This window comes from Lytechinus pictus, chromosome 13 (genome assembly GCF_037042905.1).
Source record: "Lytechinus pictus isolate F3 Inbred chromosome 13, Lp3.0, whole genome shotgun sequence".
NCBI classification, from domain to species: domain Eukaryota; kingdom Metazoa; phylum Echinodermata; class Echinoidea; order Temnopleuroida; family Toxopneustidae; genus Lytechinus; species Lytechinus pictus.
The window spans coordinates 20,919,984-20,944,401 of NC_087257.1; the positions used below are offsets into that span (position 1 = coordinate 20,919,984).

General features: G+C 36.4%; 1 protein-coding gene across 4 annotated transcripts; it reads right to left on the reverse strand.

The window, feature by feature from the left end:
• Positions 1–3,931: 3,931 nt before the first annotated feature.
• On the reverse strand, positions 3,932–19,727 carry LOC129274194 (2-amino-3-carboxymuconate-6-semialdehyde decarboxylase-like). 4 transcript variants are annotated; one of them, XR_010295565.1, is made up of 8 exons: positions 16,535–16,573; positions 15,858–16,060; positions 14,378–14,461; positions 11,621–11,810; positions 10,712–10,884; positions 9,449–9,547; positions 5,213–8,395; positions 3,932–4,472 (listed from the first exon to the last, which is right to left on the reverse strand). XR_010295565.1 is itself a non-coding variant. In XM_064108970.1 (8 exons), exons 1-8 carry the CDS (start codon positions 19,461–19,463, stop codon positions 8,201–8,203), a joined length of 1,122 nt encoding a protein of 373 aa, XP_063965040.1. In that variant the 5' UTR covers positions 19,464–19,727; the 3' UTR covers positions 3,932–8,200. The 4 variants fall into 4 exon arrangements, 3 of the variants coding, with proteins under 3 accessions (XP_063965040.1, XP_063965041.1, XP_054767009.2); XM_064108970.1 differs by lacking the exon at positions 16,535–16,573 and adding exons at positions 16,813–16,954; positions 19,428–19,727 and having other exon boundaries at positions 3,932–8,395; XM_064108971.1 differs by lacking the exon at positions 16,535–16,573 and adding an exon at positions 16,674–16,697 and having other exon boundaries at positions 3,932–8,395.
• Positions 19,728–24,418: the final 4,691 nt, after the last annotated feature.

Genomic DNA, 24,418 nt, shown 5'->3' on the forward strand with positions numbered 1-24,418 from the left:
TGTTTATACTTTATTTGTTCTTTGTTTATTCCAGTATTATCTTTGTATGTTTGTCTTGATGTATATTACATGTATGTTATTTGTTGATATGGACCTCTGCATATGCGGCTGTGTCTGGATTAAAGCCTTGAATTGAATTGAATTGAATTGAATTGAATTGGCTATATGTGTTTCAGTGTATAATGAAAATGGAAACATGCCGGTCAATTGGCTATGTGTTTCAGTGTATAATGAAAATGGAAACATGCCGGTCAATGACTATATGTTTCAGTGTATAATGAAAATGGAAACATGCCGGTCAATTGGCTATATGTTTCAGTGTATAATGAAAATGGAAACATGCCGGTCAATTGGCTATGTGTTTCAGTGTATAATGAAAATGGAAACACATTACGTCTTACCCCCGTTTGGGAACGGACCGCAGTTCGGATTGCAAACTGCGGTATTTCACCCCATTTTGCGTTTGAAAATCTAAAACATCATTTCCAAGCCCTGGGGGTCGTTTCATAAAGCTGTTCGTAAGTTAAGAGCGACTTTAACAACGACTGGTGATCATCGCCAATTGTACCATTTACCGCAAGACATGATCACCAGTCGCTCTTAACTTACGAACAGCTTTATGAAACACCCGCCTGATCAACCCCGCTTGGCCAGGTAATCCCCAAAGGCCAGATTATGAGCGTTGAGCCAAGGACGAAATGATAACAACAGATGTGCTATTACGTAAGTCTTCTCTGCCTGTAGAAGGACCTTCGGAATTAAATTATTGTATTCGATATTTAATCACGTTTTCAAAGGCATACTGTATTCAGAAATTCAATGCTAGCCCATTTTCAATTTCGAACAAAGAAAATCAACCTCGAAATAAGGAAAGTAAGTGAATAAAAAATGGCGACATGTTTTCCCGGACCGCACTCGGGCTGTTGTGTTATCTTCGGACCGAGGTCAAGAAACAGGTGTTTTGATACTTACATTGCATGCCTGGGGCAGTAGGGTTTTCGTACTTGGAGAAGAGGGGTATCCCAGGACCAAAATCCAATTGAAACCAGTTGGATTTCCAACTGGTTTCAATTGGTTTCAATTGGTTTTAACTGGTTTCAATTGGTTTTAACTGGAATTTAACAATTTCCAGTTGAAACCAATTGAAACCAGTTGGGCAACTGGAAATCCTAACTGGAACCAGTTGGGTAACTGGAAATGACTTCCAATTGGAAATGATTTCTAACTGGAACCAGTTGAGTAACTGGAAATCCCAACTGGAACCAGTTGGGCAACTGGAAATCCTAACTGGAACCAGTTGGGTAACTGGAAATCCTAACTTGAACCATGCAGTTGTGTAACTGGAAATCCTAACTGGTACCAATTGGGTAACTGGAGATGACTTCTAACTGGAAAGATGGGTAACTGGAAATGAATTCTAATTGGAACCAGTTGGGTAACTGGAAATAAAACTGGAACCAGTTGGGTAACTGGAAATGATTTCCAATTGGTTTCCAATTGGAAATTTTCCAGTTACCCAACTGGATCCAATTGAAACCAGTTAATTTGCATATTATCTGCCAGTGTGCACAGATTAATGTTTTATGAGATTCATCATCATTAACAATGTATCTATTTAATTCTTTTCAATTTCAAGTGCCACACTTTTTAAAGATAAGTATTTAGAATACTTAGCAGTGAAAACCATGTTCATAAATGTTATAGATTATAATTAAAACAGATTAAAGGATAATTAGTACCCCACTAACTGTTACCAAATTACATCAAATAAAAATACATATATTTGAAGATCTTCCGTACAATATATACATGTGAAAGTCTGTATTTTATCAATGCCCTTTACATTGGTATTAATAGACATATAATACTGCTTCTGTGTTGGCATATGAGCAATAGTTAGTGCAAATGCTAATTAATTTGTAACTAATCAAGTTCATTCCAATTAGTTCCAATTGGATCCAGTTGGAAACCAATTGGTTTCAACTGGTTCCAGTTGAAACCAGTTGCCTCCAATTGGTTTCAACTGGAACCAATTGAAACCAGTTGCCTCCAATTGGATTCAATTGGTTTTAATAGGGAAATTGGAACAACTGGAACCAATTGACACCAATTGCCAACTGGTTCCAGTTGCCCAATTGGTTTTAACTGGAACCAATTGGCAACTGGTTTTCAATTGGAACCAATTGGCAACTGGTTTTCAATTGGAACCAGTTGTTCCAATTTCCCTATTGAAACCAGTTGGCCAACTGGTTTCAATTGGTTTTGCCCTAATTGGTTTTAACTGGATTTTGGTCCTGGGTAGTGTTATCAAACGGAGCTCTTTCGTCATGACATGCCGGTCAATTGACCGGCATGTTTCCATTTTCATTTTACTGGTCAATTGACCGGCATGTTTCCATTTTCATTATATACATTGAAATATATGGTCAATTGACCGGCATGTTGCCATTTTTATTATACACTGAAACATATATGGTCAATTGACCGGCATGTTTCCATTTTCATTAAACACTAGAACATATGGTAAACTGACCGGCATGTTTCCATTTTCATATTATACTGATCAATAATGACCGGCAAGTTTCCATTTTTTATAATACTGTCCATTGACTGGCATGTTTCCATTTTTTATAATACTGCATGTCCATTGACTGGCATGTTTCCATTCATTACAGTGGACATTGTATAATGTAATGAAACGCAAGTGAAGACTCTTTAATAATGGGAGAATTAATAGACTGAGGAAAAAATAAAAGACCTTTTCTAAAACAAACAAATCACACAATTGGAATGTAGCATTTATCATTATAATTTTAAGCTTGGAAAGAGAGTCAGTTAAATTAAGAGCTGTAAGAAACTTCTATCCTTCACATGCACACACAGCCAGTGAACACATGTACAGCACGCTTCGCATCACACATACACACACGGAATACATAGACACCGCACTGTCTTAACTGACCAATCAGAGAACGGCTTAGAATGGAAATCCGTCGGTCGCTAGCCAGCAGTCCTATTTCGGTCTCCTATTTCTGGCAACTCACTCAAGTCCCGGGAATTGATCGAGAGAGGGCGGTTTCACTTTCAATCGAGACTCGACGTCGCTCGACTGTGCACTTCGCCGCCTCAGACGTACAGGGAGCAGTGCCACTCCCGGGTACCACTCACTCATGATAATCAATTCAGGCCTAACAGTCATCACCAACATCATCATCATCACCATCATCATCACTATCATCATCACCATCATCACCATCATCATCATCACCATCATCATCACCACCACCACACTGATGATCTTTATTTATCATTATCTTCATTTCATCATCATGTGGAGGTGCCGCGGCCGAGTGGTCTAAGGGGCCTAGCTATACATGGAGAGCCCAGGGTTCGATCCCAGGCCGCAGCACGTTTGCTCATGAGCAAGGCATTTAATTGACAATGCTCTTCATCCTGCATTCAAATAAATGGAAATGCTTTAATAATGCATTATTTGCAACTAGGTGTGCACTTGTTTACAAATCATTATCATCATCAAAGCAGTATCACATATATGAACAGATCTTCCAATCAAGAGAAAACAATCATCTTTTCTCGCAAGAACTTTTCCCTTACATATATGTTCTTTACAACAATGGTGTATAGTACCTTAGTGACGATTCATCAAAAAGTTCTCATTATCATGATCACCATCACCACCACAACCATCTTCATCAGCAGCATCATCACCATCACAACCATCAGCATTCCCACTACCACCAATACCATCGCCGTTGCCATCATCATCACTTTGTTGCTTTCATCATTAATATCATCTTAATTTCATTGCCATCATCATCATCACTTTCATCATTACTATCATCTTCATTTCATCACCATCATCATCATCATCTTTATCCTTATCTGACCGTCATTACCAAAACAATCTGACTTTATTATGTAAAATAACATATTTTATTAACCTCCGTATCAACCATAATTAGGCAGTTTTATACGTAAGAGAGAATTGATTGTGTATGCCTAATGGGTGATTGAAAAGGACAATTGATTTCATAATAATTAAAAATAAAATTGGCAAGTGTATCACTGATTTCTAACACTGAGATAGATTGCGTAAATCATAAATCAGACCCCAGATAAATTATGTTAACAGAATGGTATAAAACAAGACAAACTAGAAAGGGGGTGCCCAAGCTGAATAAAATTGTTGGAAAATCACCTCCCCCCAAAAAAAAAATAAAATAATAATAATAATTAATCACTTTAAAAAAAATCTACAGAAAGCACATGCAAGCCTTGAATAGTGTCTAAATTGTGGCCAATGTATTAATCCTGTCTGAGGGTTTGTAAATTTGCCACAGGGCCATGTGTCTGCACTTCAATTAATTGTCAAGGGTGATTTTTAGGGGGGAGGCGAGGTTAAGCAAATTGTATCGATACCCTGATCAAGATTGGTGTATTAAACCATGGACCTATGAAGAGATGGACATTCATCGCTTACCTAATGAATTCACTAACAGGTGACTGTAATTGTCCTCTGAATAACATTCTCTTCATACTAGTCTTCTTTGGTTCAATGATCGTCACCGTGAGAAGGGACGGAAGCAGTTCGTGACTGGACATTTATATTTCACAAATTATATGCGCAATAGACAACAAATCACTTAAATCATGGAAAATCGATGTGCAGTTCTTTTATACCTTTAATAATCTTAGTTCCATATGTTTTATTTGGGAGAAATGTCTGCATATTTTGATATAAAGGCAATACTGTGATTGATTGTTCACCATTTGAAATTTAATTTTCCCAAGTTTCTCCATAATATTCCAGATATACGTGGTACATAACATATATAGATCGTGTATCTCTCAATGTTATTGAGGTCCTTATGTGTTAGCGGTAGTTAGCGGATCTATGATATCATATTTTATATCATAAAGATCGTCTGCTTCTCAAGTTTGCCGCTCCAAATATGAAGCATGTTGACTGAAAGGCTCATGCTAAAACAGGGTATCAGCCAACAAAAATCAAGACCGGGTAACTGTTCCGTCTTTTGGTAATCAGATACGCCTTGGTAGTCATGGTAATTGCTATTGTTACAACACCTGTATGTTCTCATTAAGATGTGCATAACCAAGCGACGGTGACTATCATTGGACCAAAGAAATGCTCGCGTTGATAGTCCATCTCTTCATAGGTCCATGATTAAACAAATGAGCATGTTATAATTTGCATTATAAAATGCTGAACAGGTGAACAAAGAAAAAAAAAGACCCATAACAAATCAATAACTCACTTTATGAACATATGACAATTGCATTACAGAGTAACAATTTCATTAAAACAGAAATACAAAAATAAACATTTATATACAGGCATTTCAATTTTGAGCACGGTTATGAATTTTAAACAAGAAATTTCCTCTACAAGGAAATATACTGCTCTGTGTACGACTATTAATACATGTATACCGTGACTCTCCCTGCACACATAATTTGAAGTATATGTATTTACAAGACATAATTTCAATTTGAAATTCATCTATAGTGAATATCCTTCCACATCTATGATTTGTACCTGATACAATGTATTATTCTTGTACAAATTATGCAAGTAAAACACAAATATATATCATTCTGTATGCAGTATTAATCCAATGACTAGTAGCCTGTTGCCAACTATTACCACAGGAGTATTCCATAAATAAATCTGTCAGTGATTTTCACTTTAAACTATTAAAAGCTACTAAAATCCTTAGAACCGATTGGTTAAGGATGAATTTTTCTGTGAAAATCCCTGACAAGATGCTTAGTGAAATTCTCCCAATGATCCCCATACATAGCTTTTCAGAATAAGCAAGTTCGTAGATACAGTCCAAGTATGTGAAGATAAATGCCATTCCAATGCAAATAAAACTTCATTCTCTACTGACATAAAAATCTCATATCATTGCCCGACCAAGCAACGCACAATTATTCTTGATCCTCGAAGCCTCATTGATTGTAAAAAAGCAAATGAAAGGGTGATAGGAATAATTTATTAGTTGGTACCCATAGTGAAAATGTATTTTGTTAGCATTCGAGTAAGCTACCAGAGCAGTCTACTGTTTACAAATGGCGAATCCCATGATATTGAGATGGGGGTATTCACACCTCCAAAAAAGAAGAAAAGAAAGAGAAAAAGAAAATGTATTTAATTATGAGACACCTCTCTCACTTCGTGAATGACTGATTTTAGTAAACAAAATGATTTCTTCAAGTTTCAAAATCTGTGAGTAGAAGAGGTCATTTCAGGGCTCGGTAACACACAGCTTTGAGAATGATTTCTAAACAATATTTATGATTGATTGCATTGACTACAATGCACAATCAATCACAAAAAAATCAATCGTAAGATTTATGTCATGGGACCAATATTATTACAGAATTTAGTTGACAGCGGATTGAGCAAAACATCTTACTCTTAAAAAATACATACCATACACTACTATTTCAGGTTAAAGAAACAATAAGAATAAAAACAGTGGATAACACAAAAAAAATTGGCTAGACAGTGCTAAGCACTCAAACTGGAAAAGGTCATTATATACACTTAGGAATTTGAAATTTTATACACATTCATATGTAACTTGTACAGTAAGGCATACACTATTCTTGGAAATACTGCTAGATATACAAGCCCCAGGAGGTATTATGGAATATCATTTCAACAGAAGTTGACTCTGACATCAATTTGGTAATGGTTTAAATAAAAACAGGAAGTGAGAGGAACATAATAATCAGGCTTGAAAATGGATTGGAATAAAATGGATTGGCTTAAATCCATCAAAGAAAGAATAACAAATTTATGAAATATCAAATATTCTTTGTGTTGTTGCATGTGAGCAGGTTCATCCCAACTGTGTTTTTTTTCCTTTATAGAAGCAGGTATGACACGTGTCCGATAATGCAATGAATATATAAACATTGATGTTATATTTGTCAACTTTTTGTAGAAAATAGTACATATAATTCATTGAAACAAATCAATTCATATTACATGACAAATGAGGCGCTGCATGTATATAAGATCACCTCCCCAAAATAACAATGTCATTCTTTGGTAGATTTACGCCAAACCATGTTTCTCTTTATATTAGTCTGTTTTTATTAAACTGTCAGACATCCGGGCCCTGTATCAAAAACCTCAACGACTGATCATGGTGCTTATTTCTACAATTGATTGCATTGATTATTATGTATGATCAATTGTAAAAATCTACCGTAAAATCAATCACTAAGCTTTATGTTACAGGGGCCTTTTTTTATAGGCAGTAACACGAGATATCTTGGGATCATGGACCAATGGGTTAATAAGTTTCAAAGGCCTAGTCTGCCCCCAACAACTTGATTTGAAGAAGTGAAAATTTAAAAAAAAAAAAAAAAACATAAAACAGGAGGCATAATAGCTCAGTCAATATTACAGGGGTTTCAGATTCCAGTCACCCAGGTTCGAATTCCTCTTGGCGCACAAGTGTCCTTAGGTATAGGAATTAATCCTCATTACCAGGTCCATCAGAAGAGGATCTTATGCCGTCTGTCCTCTGGTTGCTTGCTTTAATACAAACATTCATGCTTTCTTAGCAAATAATCATCACCCTCAAAATCTTTTGTAAGATAAGAAACATATGATACTTTGAAGTGTGCTTAATTTCAGTATGTAGCAAAATAACACTCTTATGGCTCCAGGACTTGGCCTGGGGTATGATATCCCATCAGCGTGTCCAACCATTACCTCCATAGGTCTTTCCTAAGAATCTGCATAACGCTCTTTTTTAATTGTCCGATCAACAGCTTAGGCTGGTTATATCTGTGTAAAGCTCTCTATTAAAACCCAATGAAAATGCGTAAAAGCGCTTCATGAATGAATTGTTTCGTGATTGTATGAAGAGCATTTGACAATTCTGAGGGTCATAATAGTAAGAATAAGAATGCACCCATCAGGGATGTCCATCTTGCTATCATCTGGGACAAACATTGAAATAAACCAGTGGGACTACACTCTGGTGTACCTCTTCCATGGCTATGTCTTTAACCTTGCCTTCCATGACAGGGCCAGAGTGCCGAGTATTTCTGTAGCTGCACAAGAATCCAGAAGGCATCTCTGAGGGCTCCCTCCGAATTACACATGCCATTAAAATATTACTACAGGTACTGAATGTCAGTGTGTCTCTTCTTCGGCAAGTTTGATTCTTTTCGTGCCATTTTCAACACCCGTATCGCCACTGGAAGAGCACTTGACTTTGTGTTTCTGAGGACCGCACTTGGACTGGGAAGGCAGGAGTGAAGGATCTGGTTCATACTGGGACCGGTTCAGGCCAAGGAATTCCAGAGCGTTGCCGGCCAACAGGGAATCCTTAGGAGAATAAATGAAAGACAACTTTGTGAATGAGAGGAAGACATGTAACTAGAGAAGTTCTTTCCTCATATACAATCCTACTACCCTCAAGACTTAAAAATATTAGTCAAATCTTGCTATAAAAGACCACAAAAGGGAGACAGGGAAAGTGGTATTTATGAGCATGTGCTTTTATAGACAGGTTCATTCAATAGATGTTTCAATGGGGAATACAGTTCAAGGGAAATCAAAACTGGTCCTTACAAACAGGTTGTTCTTTTTTTCAGGTGTCAATAAAGCAGGTATGACTGTACTTTCAAACATTCATTATGACAAAATCACTCTCTCCTTCAACAGCCAATCCAGATTTTAAAAAACAGTCGAACCCTTCTTTAATAGCCACCACCAAACTTGTCTCCCATTTGAAAGGAAAATATGCTACAGAACCTATCTAAAAATTCCCCTTTTTTTTGGTTGCTTTTTCCTAGATCTTACAAATCCCATGTGCTTACGTACAAAACTTGCTGTGCAATATTGTGCCGTACTAAAGAGTCTAATGAATAATGATAATCAAAGTTGATTTATCAGTGGATGGCTTTCCTTCATGGGATACCAAAATAATCCACTTGTTTCAGCCGATATTGCATGAATCATGATATTACACTCATAGGATATAAGAAACACTGATTATCAGTTTCCATACTGAGCCATACAATATAATAGCCTATTTAATTTAATTACAAAATCTCATTGTAAAATACATTACATGGAAAAGTACAACACAAATTGACAAAAAAATTTGGAGCTAACATAAATGATTTCTGCAATGGGTACAGGGGCGGATCCAGGATTTTCCAAAGGGGGGGGGGGCCATAAAAAAGGTCCTCATATGTGTATGAATGACATATTCCCATTAAAAATATTTCCTGTCACTCTCAAAATGGGGGACACTTGTGTTTGAAGGAAAAATTTACATTAAAAATATTAACTCTGTCTCTCAAAAGGGAGGGGGGTGGGCTGGATGTGCCCCCCCCCCCTGGATCTGCCACTGGTTGTGTACTATGTTCTCACCTTCAGCTCATCACTGAAGCTTTCTACTGAATCAATGAGTTTACCAGGATGGTGCTCGCCGAGTGGAAATGGGTAGTCACTCCCTAATAAGACTCGATTCTGAAACAAGAGAAAGAAAGAGAAATATCATCTATTCAATTCATTCATTGTCATGTAATTTACTATAAAAAAAAAAACACAATTCGACGTCAGACTCTTCATACAGTGAAAGGAAAAGGTGCATGGGAAGAAGTATATCACAAATCACATATATAAGTACAGCAGAAACAGGGAATGATATGTACATGTAAATATAAATATACAAATATACCCTGTGCGCCTCCTTGGGCACCCACAGCAGGGCACTAAACACACAGATCCACTGCATGAAATAAAAATGCCACAGGCAGTGGAACCAAGGTGGGTACTCAAGCATGCAAACAAGCACTAGAAGCTATTTCATGGATATTCATGTGAGGGCTTATTTAGCAGTGCATTAAAAACACATTGGACTGAGCTAAAATCTGACAAATCCCTCATAGGGATATGCACAAAATTTGCTGTGCATTACTCTGTTGTATTGCAGTCTCATGAATAATGATCATTCACCAAATAAAATACATTGGATGGCCTTTTCTTCATGGGATTTTTTTTTTAAGGTCACTGATGTTCAGAATACTGGCAAAGGAGTGATATTTCCAGGGAAGCATTTCATGAAACAAGGGGCCTTTTACATGTGAATATTGAATCATCATTGCATTGATGATTGCAATTCGTCTTTAGATTCAGCGGACCCTTCACACATTCATTCAAAAACTGTAATTTGAATTTGAAATCCCGAGCGAAGGCGGTATGTGTCCTTGGTGACTTGTCAATCAAAGAACTGCATTGATACGATGAGTGCATGACAATTGCAATATTTAATGAAGTGCTTGAAAGGACACGTAAGCTCCGCCCCCAAAAATATGTTTTGGAGGTCAAGCCTTTCACACATACCGTAATTGGAGGGAAACTTAATCGGAATTCACCTCAGGAGTAGAATTTGAATTCGTGATTCTAGTTTGGTTTCACACGTGCTAAAAATTTGTCATTAGCCTTATTTTAAAACAATCATCATCATTCAAATTACCAATTTTTCACCATGTGAAAGGGTGGAAATTGTCAGTGAATTTCATTGACTTATGTTATAAGCTACCGCTAACCCTTGCATCTGATTGGCTGAGAACAAATTAGTCATTGAAAATCACTGACAAAACTTTTCAAGAAATGCCCCTCAGATCCTACCTCTCCTATCGTTTCCACCAAGTACTTGAGTGCCCTTTCATCATGCACCAGGGAGTCGGTGTAGATCTGACCGATGTATTTCCTCGGGTTGACGTTGTTCTCTACGGCACAGAGGTCAGGCCTGACGTTGAAGCCGTGCTCGATGCGACCGATGGTGAAGGGAAAGGCGCCACCTATAGGGGGGGGGAAGAGAAATGATGATTGAGAGTCCAAATGATGATAACAATAAATGATTATAATTTAGCAACATCTTAAAGAAAAGTTGCCAATTTGAGTTTCCAAGCAGTGAGTTTGTTGTATTCATCATGTTACCCTTTCAGAGTGTGGGGTGATTAGCTCAACTTTAATGACTACTTTTCCAAAACAACATCACATACAAATGTACTGCACTGGAAATAGTCACAATTTTTTTAAATTACCTTTTTATTTTGCTATTTATACACCATGTGTGATTTGTTAGCATTGAGGACAAGGAAAAACTGCAAAAGTGTCCCCAACCAGATACATCGTACCTGTAAGGGTTAAGGAAAAAATAATGAAATGAATATTCTCCTGTATTGCATGTCTGGCTTTCTCGCCTTCTGTTTGTGGTGCTAGGGGGCTTTCTACCCAAATCGCATGGGAGAATTAGAATCCATTATAAATGGTATCACTAAGCAACACAATCAATATGATGATGTCCAACTCATTATGATTAATGCCAATAAATCACCCCAAACTCCCTCCAAGTTCATAAAATATTAATACCTCACTTGATCTGGACAAAAGGAATCTGAAAACCCAGCTGTATGACAAATTGTTAACTTGCTCATGCCTAATCATCCGGAAAAGGCACTATATAAATGCAATCATCATTATTGTTATTCATTATTAATCCTGTCTGCTGGCTGTTCAGCTGGAATGACTTACCTCCGTGGGCGAAGCAGACCTTGAGTTTAGGGAACTTCTCCAGGACCCCTCCAAAGATCATGGAGCACATGGCCGTGGCAGTCTCTCCGGGCATCCCAACAAGCCACGGGAGCCAGTACTTGGCCATGCGGCCCCCTAGCTCCATGTCCCAAGGGTGGATGAACAGAGACATCCCTACCTCCTCTGCAGCCTGTGTACAAAAGCAAGAGATACTTGTGATTTCCTGTATGAAGGGGAGCGTTTCGTGACAGGACACGTCGGACGTGTTATCCAACAAGTCCTGTTTTATCTTGCAGTTTCTATAATACGAACTGTGCTTCTCAGCCAATCAAAATCAAGGAACTTGTCGGACAAAAACTTTGATGAAATGCTCTCCTGAGGAACGTTTCATGAAAGGACTTGTCGGACGTTTTATCCAAAAAGTCATGTTTTATCCGGCGATTACCATTATAGGAACTGTGCTTCTCAGCAAATCAAAATCAAGGAAAGTTGTCAGATCTGACAACTTGTCGGACAAAAATGTTAATGAAATGCTCTCCAGACCTCCCAATCCAAGTACTAAGTAACTAGAGAACAGGGATGATTTAGCTCACAAAATAGGGGGAAAACAATATTTCCATAGGGTTGTACAGTAAAGTTACCAAGACGAATAGGAAAACCATATCGAAACAAGAGCTAAAAATAGTCAAAATTCATATTTTCTCCTCCAAATTCAGAATGGTTTAGTTCTATATATGTGATGTAATGGTGAAATTCTATTGTGATGTCACAATTACCTTCCTCAATCAATATTTAGAGGCATGCACAAAATTTTGACATATGTACATCTAGCAGTTAAATGGTTGTTGATTCAAGTGCATGTCAAGGCTGCTTGCTGAGTGTATATCAGGTTGGGCGATTCAAAGTCTGAATTAAAGCATGGGCGGAAATCCCAGGGGGGACACGTGCCCCCTACCCAAAATAGTAAGGGGGACACTATATCAAATGTCCCCCCTACTATTTTGGGTCTTTTATGATGGAAAGAAATACATCATTCAAAATCTAAATAAAACATGTATTTTGGTCGAAATGTCCTTACTTTTTGAATGATTACCCTTTTTTTTTGCTTGTCAAATTTATTTATTAATATATATATATTTTTTTTTTTAATTTATTTTGGTCGAAATGACCTTACATTTGGGGTGATAATCTTTTTTGGGGGCCAAATTTTCAAACCCCTGGTCCCCCTCCCTTTGGGGAGAGATTTCCGCCCTTGAATAAAATACCAAATTTTTATCATTTTAGTTCATCCTTGTTCCTTGAAGAATTATATAATATTTTCATAAAGTAAACAAAATTCTTCTCCTCCCAGTGGTGTCAAATTTCCGACACGTGTTGACTAAAAGTGACAGACCTACAATGAATTTTAGATACACATGACTAAAATATATCATTAAAGCCATTGATACTGGCATTTTCTCTCCTGATATGATAATTTCTAGTGTTTTGAGGATGCACTCTTATACAGGTACAGTCAGTGTCAGATCCAGGTAGGGGCACATCTGGCCCCCCCCCCCCCCCCCCCCGCCCCTTTTTTTAAGGTCATAGCAAATATTTGTACAGGGATTATGTCATTCATACTCTTTTTTATTTTTTGCTTGTCAAATTTTTCCTGGAACAAAATGACCTCCATCTTGCTTTTTGCAGTGAATCCCTTTTTTTTTTGCTTGTCAAATTTTTTCCTGACATAATTCATCTTTTTTTTTTGGGGGGGGGGTTGTTAATTTTTTTTCTGTACAAAAATCACCCCCCCCCCCCATTTTTTGAAAATCCTGGATCCACCCCTGGGTACAATTCAGATAATACTGATGCAAGATTGTTTAATATGAATATGTCGATTACTTCAGAGCAGATATCATCAGATTAAAGCCAACCATTAATTACTGGAAAGATAAGCTAAAGTATTTAATTTGTACTTGAACTTCCCAATCCAGACCACTTTGCACTTCAAAGTTCAGGCTGCTAATGAGCCTATCTAGTGATAATATTCCATTCCTGATATTCAAACAGAGAAGGAAACTGTCCTTTGCAAGAGTTTTCGTCTAGAGGAGCTTCAATGTGGGAACCATTATCAACCATATCTAGGGTATCGTCCCCAGTTTTCTGCGATACAGATAGCGGTAAAATGCCCTGGAAATCAGGAAGAATACGTTATTCAAAGAAATTAATGGAAAACACATTTTTGCATATAAAAACAATTTCATTTTTAAAAATACAGCAAATTTAATGTATATGCAGGGAATAATTTTGCTTTACAAATTTGAATAGCATTCTTGGTCATAAGAAAAAAACTCTCAACTAAGTAATGTACTGTACAGTCCTATGTAAAAATATGCTATACAAAAGACTTTATGCATAGCAGTATTTCAAAAATGTGGAGCAAATTGCGATGCGATACCAGGAAAATTTTTCCCTGATATGTACACACCCCTTCACCCCAACATTCAAAATAAGTACTGAGTTTATGAGACTAAATCCAAGAGGGTGATTTGCTTCCAAAATAATTGGATAGAAAAAACAACTTCCCTTGAGGCCACCACCAACATCAAGCGCCCTGCTCATGACATTTACTGCATTCAAAATTGTAATTGTTTATTACTAAAAGAAGTTATTATTCCCATAATTTTTTCTTGGATTTTGAATGAAAATTGTTTATATAATGTGTCTATGTATCATTTTTTTTTTTACACAGAAATCAATTCAATCCAACAAACTCACTGCAAATACTGGTTGTAGTTCAGGTGCATCTAGATTCCATTGGTTGATGTGTGAACCAATCTGGATACCTGGGAATCCAAGTTCCTAAAGAAAAAATATTAAACATGGTATTATGACTTACGTGAGCTGTGGTGACGATCTCCAAGTCAGTAGGAAAAAGAATCAAATAAATTACCACCTAGTGTTTGTATTGATACATGTATAATTATACCAGACTTTTTCATAATAATTGTTGTACATAGTGGTCAATGCAATCAAATATTTGAAGATAACTTCTACACTCAATTGGTATGCTTTGTGTTATGGAGCCCTGTGCCTCTTCAAACAAAGTGTTGAGATTGATCTGGGTCCAATCACAGATAGAGTTGCGTTTAATCACAGCTAAAATAATCAAGCGCAAGTCCTTAAAGCGCCCGAAATCATGATACATTTTATTTTAGAGTAGCGTTTGATTGCAATTCCTTCTGCAACTACTGAAATCAGCAATTAATGCCATAATCTAGATTACAAAGCATCAGACTGGACAGCATACACAGGTATCGGTTCAAACTGTTTTCTAAATATGATGTACATGGTGACAGTACATCAATGATGTATGTATGTACATGTACACGGGGGATTGGAGCGATTTTGCATCCGAAATGCTCAAATGAACCCTGGAAAATTCCCATTTAATGCAATGTTTAAGCTTCTCAAATGTTGCAGATTTAGCCAGTAGGTTGTGCAAAGTAACCCCCGAAAATTAAAAATCTTCCCTTTTTTTTGCATAATGTATACTCATGCATGTCTCTAGAGACATACATGTATCAGTGTGCTCCTCCTTGCTTCCCAAGGAACATTTTGTACATACATTTCCTGAATGAAGAAATATGACATTGAGAGACTTTTATAGCATACATCGATCTGGGGCCTGTAGCAGAAAGAGTTGCGTTTAAACGCAAGTCAAAATATCAAGCGCAAGTCCCGAATACGAGTGCTTCATTGGCTGAAAATCAAGATTTTTTTTTAGTTGCATTTGATTGCAACTCTTTCTGCAACGGGCCCCAGATCTTACATGTAAAGAGTAGATGTAAAACTCTTTGTAATAATAATAATATTCCGCATTTATATAGCGCTTAATACATCGGAACGTCTCTTAGCGCTTTACAGATATGTTGTTACCCCGGTCATTGGATCCTTGCATGCCCACACACAATGTATGCCCACATACAATGTATGCACCTTCTCCACTCCCTGGGGAGCATTCCAACAAGAGTTCCAAGACTCAATTGCTGGGCATACTACATAGGCTTTCGCATCCTACCGGGTACCCATTTAACACCTGGGTGGAGAGTGGGAAATTGTGGATTGACGCCTTGCAAAAAGGACGCTAGGCCATGGTGAGATTCAAACACACGACCCTCTGATTACAAGGTGAGAGTCAGAACCGCTACACCACGACGCTTCCACGTAAGACAGGCCCTGGTCTATATTCACATACCTCTTTACACCTCTTGAGTTCCTGTACAGCCAGGTCCGGAGCCTGCATGGGAAGGGTACCAAGACCTACGAATCTCTTGGGGTACTTCTTGATAGTGTTGGCCAGGTCATCGTTTAGTATCCTACAGAGGTCCAGTGTGTCTTCTGGCTTGGCCCAGTAGCTGAACATGACTGGAACTGTTGATAGGGCTTGAACAGTCACTCCTGAGAAGGTTTAATAAGAGAAAAGATACAGGACGAGAGGATGAGAGGCCAATTATTATTTGAATTCAAATAGATCACATTCATGAATGGCAGGAAACACCACACTTGATTGGGATGCATCTTGATAGTGTTAGCCAGGTAATCATTGAGAATCCTACAAAGGTCTAATGTGTCTTGTCTTCTGACTTGGCCCAGTAGCTGAACACGATGGGAACTCTTGCAAAGGTTTACAGGTAATTCAGGGAAATGATACAGGATAAGATACCAAATATTAATTGGAAATCGATTTTCTACTTCAGTAGAATAATGAGAATGCTTTTACAGCATAATTGCCCATTGCACAAAAAAGTACCACTTGAATTAAAAGAAATAGCTTAAAACTTTAGCAATTACCCAAAAGCGAAAAAAAAATTGCCCATAAAAAATATATATTTTCCTACCCTCATGATCATGTAGACCCACTCATTGACTTACCTGTGGCATCCATATCTCTAATCCTAGCTTCGGCACTGAAGCAGAGTGGACTACAGACTAAATTTTTTATTAATCTGAAGTACCCTGGTTTTACCTAATATACATGTAACCTCCAATACAGTCCCATTCATTGACTTACCTGTAGCATCCATATCTCTAATCCTAGCTTTGGCACTGAAGCAGAGTGGACTACGGACTAAATTCTTTATTAATCTGAAGTTACCTGGTTTTACCCAATATAAATGTAACCTCCAATACAGTCCCACTCATTGACTTACCTGTAGCATCCATATCTCTAATCCTAGCTTCGGCACTGAAACAGTTAGGTTCAATGACTCTAAAGAGCTTGCCATCTCTCATCATTTTGGCCCGGCCATCGCACTGATGGTTCAGCTGAATCCATCCACCGTAGCCATAGCGCTGTATAGAAGAGAGGAGAACAGCAAAGAAAGGGTTGGGCAGATCTATGAGTGCTAATATTGATGAAAATACATCCATTATATGAAAGATTGGTTTCAAATCTGCAATATACATGTACAAGTTGACCTACATCCATAGTAAAAGCAGGGAATAATTTTCCTGGTATCGCATCGCAATTTGCTCCACATTTTTGAAAGACTGCTATGCATAAAATCTTTTGTACAGCATATTTTTACATAGGAGTGTACATTACTTAGTTGAGAGTTTTTCTCTTATGACTAAAAATGCTATTCAAATTTGTAATGAAAAATTATTCCCTGAAAAGGGTTGAAATTTGTTACAAAATTTAATACTTTATCAGTCACAACAGGTTGGGTATTCTAGAAAGAATAATACATGCTTAAATCTTTGTTCACATCAATAATTTGGGAAATTCAATTTTATTGCCTTTGTGATTACAATTCTGCATATATTCAACTTTTCAGCAAATAACAATTATAAAGTGGCCATTATCTTTTAACAATGCCAAAGAATTCAATTGTAGACCATACACATAAAACATACCTTAAAATAGATTATGTCTTTAAACACAATAAACCAGCAAGTAATTACCAGTGAAACTAACCCCCCCCCTCAATATTCACTAAGGGTGTGTTTATGCTTCCATTGCGAAGACAGAATCAGCGTTTTCAAACGTCGCTTCAAAACGCCGATCGTAAACGTGGTTCTGGGAGTGCTGTTTATGCTGAACTTTTCAGAGGCGAAATCACAATCTCCAGCTGGCTTCGCATCGTAATTTTCGTTGAGCAGGAAAGCGAGGTCAAATTGGGCGCGCCCTTTTTAGAAAGTTTTTTTTCCGAGTGTTGTTATGCGGAAGGTACGTCGACTGTTATATAAACATCGAACAATTTCCGATATTTTAGTAATTGCATGGAGCTTCTTGATATAGCCATATAATTTCCAACATGGTGAGGATAATAGTAAGAAAAAATAAAGAATATTAAGTAAATAATAAAATATCAATTTGTTTATGCTACTGGGGCATCTGGCGATGTCTCCTCATTATAACTTATGTTCCGGTGGAGGGGGGGGGGGTGGTGTAAATCCCTCAACGTTCATCGTGATGACAAATTGGAAGAGTAATACTAGTAATAGTACTACACATGCAAAACAAGGGAGATGAGAGGTAATTCCGTGGAGGTAACATGCGACCATGGAGCAATGCGACTGTATTTGCCCGCAGATTTTCATCTCACCGGAAGCATGTACCAAATGACGTCATTTAAACACATTTACGATCGTGGTTCTGTTTATACTTCCCCAGAAAGCCTGATTCTGGTCAAACGACGTTTACAAGCGCACCTTTTTGTGAGTTTACGATCGGCGTTTTGAAACAGCGTTTAGATGAAAGTAAGCATGGACGCAACGGTGTTTTGGACTAATCACGTTTGGAAACGCTGATTCTGGCCTGAAAAGTGGAAGCATAAACACGGCCTAAGTAGTAGGCCTACAGTATTTTGGCTGACACACAATTGACTTGACTTTTAGGCTTTATTTCATTTAATTCCTTAAAAGTTAAAGAATTACATGTATATTTTTCCTTGAATTCCTTTAATGTGGCTCAAGTGAAATACAAATTATTCCACCCCCCCCCCTTCCCTCCACATCAAACAAACAAAAAATAATATAAATTAACTTCAAAGCAATGATGGTTTGAATAGTAATAGAGTCTGCAATTTAGACTAAGGTGATCTGCACTGTGAGTGACCTTGCTGAAGTATGGTATCAGGCTGAGTCAGCCAATCACAATGCTTAGATCCGGTCACACCTCCTTTGTGTTTTTCAGTATTGTGTTATTCCATTGTACTTGTACCATCTGGATTACAGTGTACATTCAAATGTATATATCAATACATGTAGCTGTGTCAATGAAACTGATATTTGGTAAATAATCCTGATACAGTGGTTGTGTCATGTTGTTGTATAGGCTTGTACACATTACGTGTGCTGTGACGTACACATCTGCAAGCTTCTCTGCTTGGAGAATATCAATTCAATTCAAAATTTAATCCAATCAATCAATCATAAAAATACAGGTATATACAAATTTGATAAAAACATGGGATTGGGAGCCCCTGGAAGTTTTTATTTAAAAAACTTTTGGGTGGGGCACCACCATGATACCAGGGCTCGACACTAGCGCCGGTCCGACGGTCCCAGACCGGTAAAAATCACTGTCGGACCAGTAGATTTTCAGAAATAGCAAGATTTACTGGTCCGACATAAACAGTAATAAAAACTATTGTTGGGCCAGTAACTTTTTCAGAAATGGTCAAATTCGCTAGTCCAACATAAACATGAAAAATATTCCATGACTCAAATTGCGAACCATTTTCCTCCCGTTAAATTCTGGCATTCACACACAGAACACACACAGAATGAATCGCATGCAATTTTTGATAGGGTAACATACAGTGTACACGTGGCTAGCCAGCCACACAGCCCACATGGTGAATTTCCTACTGGCTGCACGAACGAAGCTTGGCTAACCTCTGGCAGAAATCTCTCACAGAACTGTCAAAATTCACATTTCACACTAATGAAAAGCTCTTATAATGTCCATATTTCCTAAAAATTTGCCAAAATTGGGGTAACTCTGTCATTTGTAAGCAGTAAAAGGAGAAAATTTCACTTCTGTTTTAGTTCAAAGAGATCGGGTTTCGAGTGATATCGTCTGAATACATGATAGCCCCACATATGCATTTGTGTGTGTGTTGATACACTTGGTTTCTTTAGTAGCTAGTACTAGTATATTTTAATTGAGCCAAAAAGAAATTGATAATTTATTTATGATGATAGTTTTAGCTTTCTTCCTTTGTTTTCTTTCAATCTTTCTTTCCTTCTTTCTTTTCAATCTTTCTTTGTTTCTTCCCTCTCTTCTTTTACTGTCTTTCTTTTTTAATTTTCCCTTTTTCTTTGTCTTTTGTACTTTCATTCTTTCTGTCCCGTTAATATTTTTCTCTATTTCTAATGCTCTTTCTTTTTCTTTCTTTTTTGATTTCCTTCTACTTTAATTCTTGAGTCCATCCATCCTATATTTATCTCTTCTTTCTTTCTTCATTTCCTTCCTTCTTTTCCCCTTTCTTTCCTTCATTCTTTGTTACTTTCTTTCTTTCCTCATTCCATCCATCCTTTCTTTTCCCTTTCTTGTTTTTATTCCTTCTTTAAGCCCTTTCTCTCTTTCATTCTTTCCTTTCTTCTTTGTCTTTTGTTCTTTCTTTTTCCCCTTTGTTCCATCTATCCTTTTACCTTTTCTTTCTTCCTTTTATTTACTGCTTGCTTCCTTTCCTTTCTTTCTTTGAAGTTTGGTCTTTCTTTTTTGTTCTTCCTTTCATTTATTCTTTTACATTTTTTTTTTTTTTTTTTATATTGCTTGCTTGCTTCCTTCCTTCTTTATTCCTTCCCAACATTCCTTTTTCCTTCTATCATTTTCCCTTTTCTTGATTTCTTCCTTCTTTCAATCCTTTCTTTCTGTTTTCCTTCTTTCCATCTCTCCTTTTACCCTTTCTTTCTTTTTTTATTCCTTCTTTCCTTCTTTCTTTCATTACTTTGTCTTTTGTTCTTTCTTTCTATATTGCTTGCTTCATTTCTTTCCTTCTTTCCTTCATTCTTTTTTTCTTTTGTTCTTTATTTCCTTCCTTTCCTTCTTTGGTTTTTTTTTTCCTTCCTTCACATTTTTTCTTTACTTTTTTCTTCCTTCGTTTCTTTTATTCTTTCTTTTTTCCTTCTTTCCATCTCTCCTTTTACCCTTTCTTTCTTGTTTTATTGCTTCTTTCTTTTTCTTTTTTCATTACTTTCTGTCTTTTGTTTTTTCTTTCTTTATTGCTTGCATCATTTCTTTCCTTCTTTTTTTTTTCTTTCTTTCTTTCTTTCTTTCTTTCTTTCTTTCTTTCTTTCTTTCTTTCTTTCTTTCTTTCTTTCTTTCTTTCTTTCTTTCTTTCTTTCTTTCTTTCTTTCTTTCTTTCTTTCTTTCTTTCTTTCTTTCTTTCTTTCTTTCCTTCCTTTTTTTCTTTCGTTCTTTCTTTCTTATTTTTGTTCTTTCTTTCCTTCCTTTCCTTCTTTCTTTCTTTAGTTCTTTCTTTTTTTCCTTCCTTCACATCTATCCTTTCTTTACCTTTGCTTTTTTCTTCCTTCCTTCCTTTCTTTTATTCTTTCTTCCTTTCTTTCTTTTTGTCTTTCATTCATTCATTCCTTCATTTAACAAGAAAGGACAGCAAAATAAACTCACACCTTTTTTTAATGTTTTCTTTATTTTTTGGGACCAGTAGATTTTAGGTTCGGACCAGTAAAAAAATGAAAAACTGGGTATCTACTGGTCCGACATGAATAGGTTGGACCAGTAGAAAAAAAGGGTTAGTGTGGAGCCCTGATGATACAATTAAATACAAATCAATATACGACATAAATAAAGAGTGAACAACAAATAACATTTAAATACAATTTAAAAAGAAAAAAAAATGGGCTAACATAGGGGAAATAAACAGACAAACAAACAAGAAGTAATAATCATAGAGACATACAGTGTGCTATTGGCAGGATTTTCATACTGAGAGAAAAAAATCAACTTTCAGAATTTTTTAATACTTGTTTAGAGTTTAACTTTGTTTAATATCATTATTTAAATCATTCCAAAGCTTGATTCCTCTACAGGATATCATTACCATTATTTTTTAAAAGAAGTGAACTGTATTCTAACCAAACGATTAGTTGCCTACATGTACACACATGTGACCAGGCATTTATTTTGCACAATGTTTAAATTCAATTATGGCCGACAGTAAGCAGTCAACAAATGGCCGGCCATGGTATTGAGATGAGGATGGTCTCGTATAAAAGAATGACGTTCATACAGGCCCTCATAAAACATATAGGCCCGTATTCTGAACTCAGGTTTTAAGTTAAACCCTGGTTTTAAGTTGTGGTTTAAGTTTAACTATAGATAGCCAATCGGGGCACAAATCCCTATCAGTATCAGTAAAAATCTACTTTATTAACTCATTTGACACTCAAATTGTTCATAATTGTCTGGAAATGATAACTGAATTATTTTCTCCATTATGAAAGCAAAATTAAATGAAATAGTAAACATAAGAAATATAAAGTGTAAACAGTATTTTTGGCTCCCCATAATTTCTGCAGAGTCAGACTGGTCTAAGTTAAACCTGACTTCAGAATACGGGCCATAGGGTCTACATGTAGGGCCTATACATACACATCAATTTACTCTGGCATTGGCATTTGTATGATTACCAACACTAATACTTTTTAAACAAGTTCTACCTGTAGCCAAAACCATACATGATTGGGTGCGTTAGAATGCTTCAAAAGGTACCTCCTGTATGTTATTTTTATACTGATGTCTACACTTACTATGGTTTGCATAATTTGTTCTGAGCAAGACAAAATGTAAGTATTCATTTTTTTTCTCTCTCTCTCTCAATCTGTACTGTACAATGTGCCCTACAGAAAACTACCCTAGTTAGGCTATTAAAAAAATAAGAAATCTATGGAGTCCATGTAGATTTCAAATAGGATGCATATAGGCCTACATGTACATGATGGTAAGGTAAGGACAACAGCTGTCCTGTTGGTTCCAATATACACATGAACAAAATGACTCGCATGTCATCTACAACAGGGCTCCACACTAACCCTTTTTTTCTACTGGTCCAACCTATTCATGTCGGACCAGTAGATACCCAGTTTTTCCATTTTTTACTGGTCCGAACCTAAAATCTACTGGTCCCCAAAATAAAGAAAACATTAAAAAAAGGCGTGAGTTTATTTTGCTGTCCTTTCTTGTTACCCCCCCCCCCCCCCAAAAAAAATGAAGGAATGAAAGACAAAAAGAAAGCAAGACAAAAAGAAACAAAGGAAGAAATAATAAAAGAAAGGAAGGAAGAACAAATAAAAGGTAAAGAAAGGATAGATGTGAAGGAAGGAAAAAAGAAAGAAAGAAAGAAAGAACAAAAGAAAAAAAGGAAAGAAAGAAAAAACAAAAGACAGAAAGTAATGAAAAAAAGGAAAGAAGCAATAAAATAAGAAAGAAAGGGTATAAGGAAAGATGGAAAGAAGGAAAAAAGATAGAAAGAAAGAAAGAAAGGAAGAAAAAGGGTAAAGAAAGGATAAATGTGAAGGAAGGAAAAAAAGAAAGAACTGAAGAGGGAAAGGAAGGAAGGAAAGAAAGAACAAAAATAAGAAAGAAAGAACAAAAGAAAAAGAAGAAATAAAGGAATGAAGGAAAGAAAGAAAGAAGGAAAGAAATGAAGCAAGCAATATAGAAAGAAAGAACAAAAGACAGAAAGAAGGAAAGAAGCAATAAAAAAAGAAAGAAAGGGTAAAAGGAGAGATGGAAAGAAGGAAAAAAGAAAGAAAGTATTGAAAGAAGGAAGAAATAAAGAAAGGTAAAATGATAGATAGAAGGAAAGAAGGAAGGAAGCAAGCAAGCAATAGAAAAAAGAAAGAAAATGTAAAATAGATGAAAGTAAGAAAAAAAAGAAAGACCGAAAGACAAAGAAAGGAAGGAATGAGGGAAAAAAAGAACGAAAGAAGAAAGGAAAGGAAGCAAGCAGTAAAAAAAAAAAAAAAAAGGTAAAAGGATAGATGGAATGAAGGGAAAAAAGAAAGAACAGAAAGGAAGGAATGAATGAAAGAAAGAGAGAAAGGGCTGAAAGAAGGAAGAAATAAAAAACAAGAAATGGTAAAGAAAGGATGGATGGAATGAAGAAAGAAACAAAGAATGAAGGAAAGAAAGGGTAAAAAGAAGGAAAGGAAGAAAGAAAGAAGAGATAAATATAGGATGGATGGACTTAAGAATAAAAGAAAGAAAGAAATCAAAAAAGAAAGAGAAAAAGAAATAGAGAAAAATGTTAAAAGGACAGAAAGAATGAAAGAACGAAAGACAAAGAATAATTAAAAAAGAAAGACAGTAACAAAAAAAATTAAAGAAGAGAGGGAAGAAACAAAGAAAGATTGAAAAGAAAGAAGGAAAGAAAGATAGAAAGAAAACAGAGGAAGAAAGCTAAAACTATCATAAATAAATTATCAGTTTCTTTTTGGCTCAATTAAGATATAGCTACGAAAGAAACCAAGTGTATCAACACACACACAAATGCATATGTGGGGCTATCATGTATTCAGACGATATCACTCGAAACCCGATCTCTTTGAACTAAAACAGAAGTGAAAATTTCTCCTTTTACTGCTTACAAATGACAGTTACCCCAATTTTTTGGAAATATGGACATTATAAGAGCTTTTCATTAGTGTGAAATGTGAATTTTGACAGTTCTGTGAGAGATTTCTGCCAGAGGTTTGCCAAGCTTCGCCAAGCTTCGTTCGTGCAGCCAGTAGAAAATTCACCATGTGGGCTGTGTGGCTGGCTAGCCATATGTACACTGTATG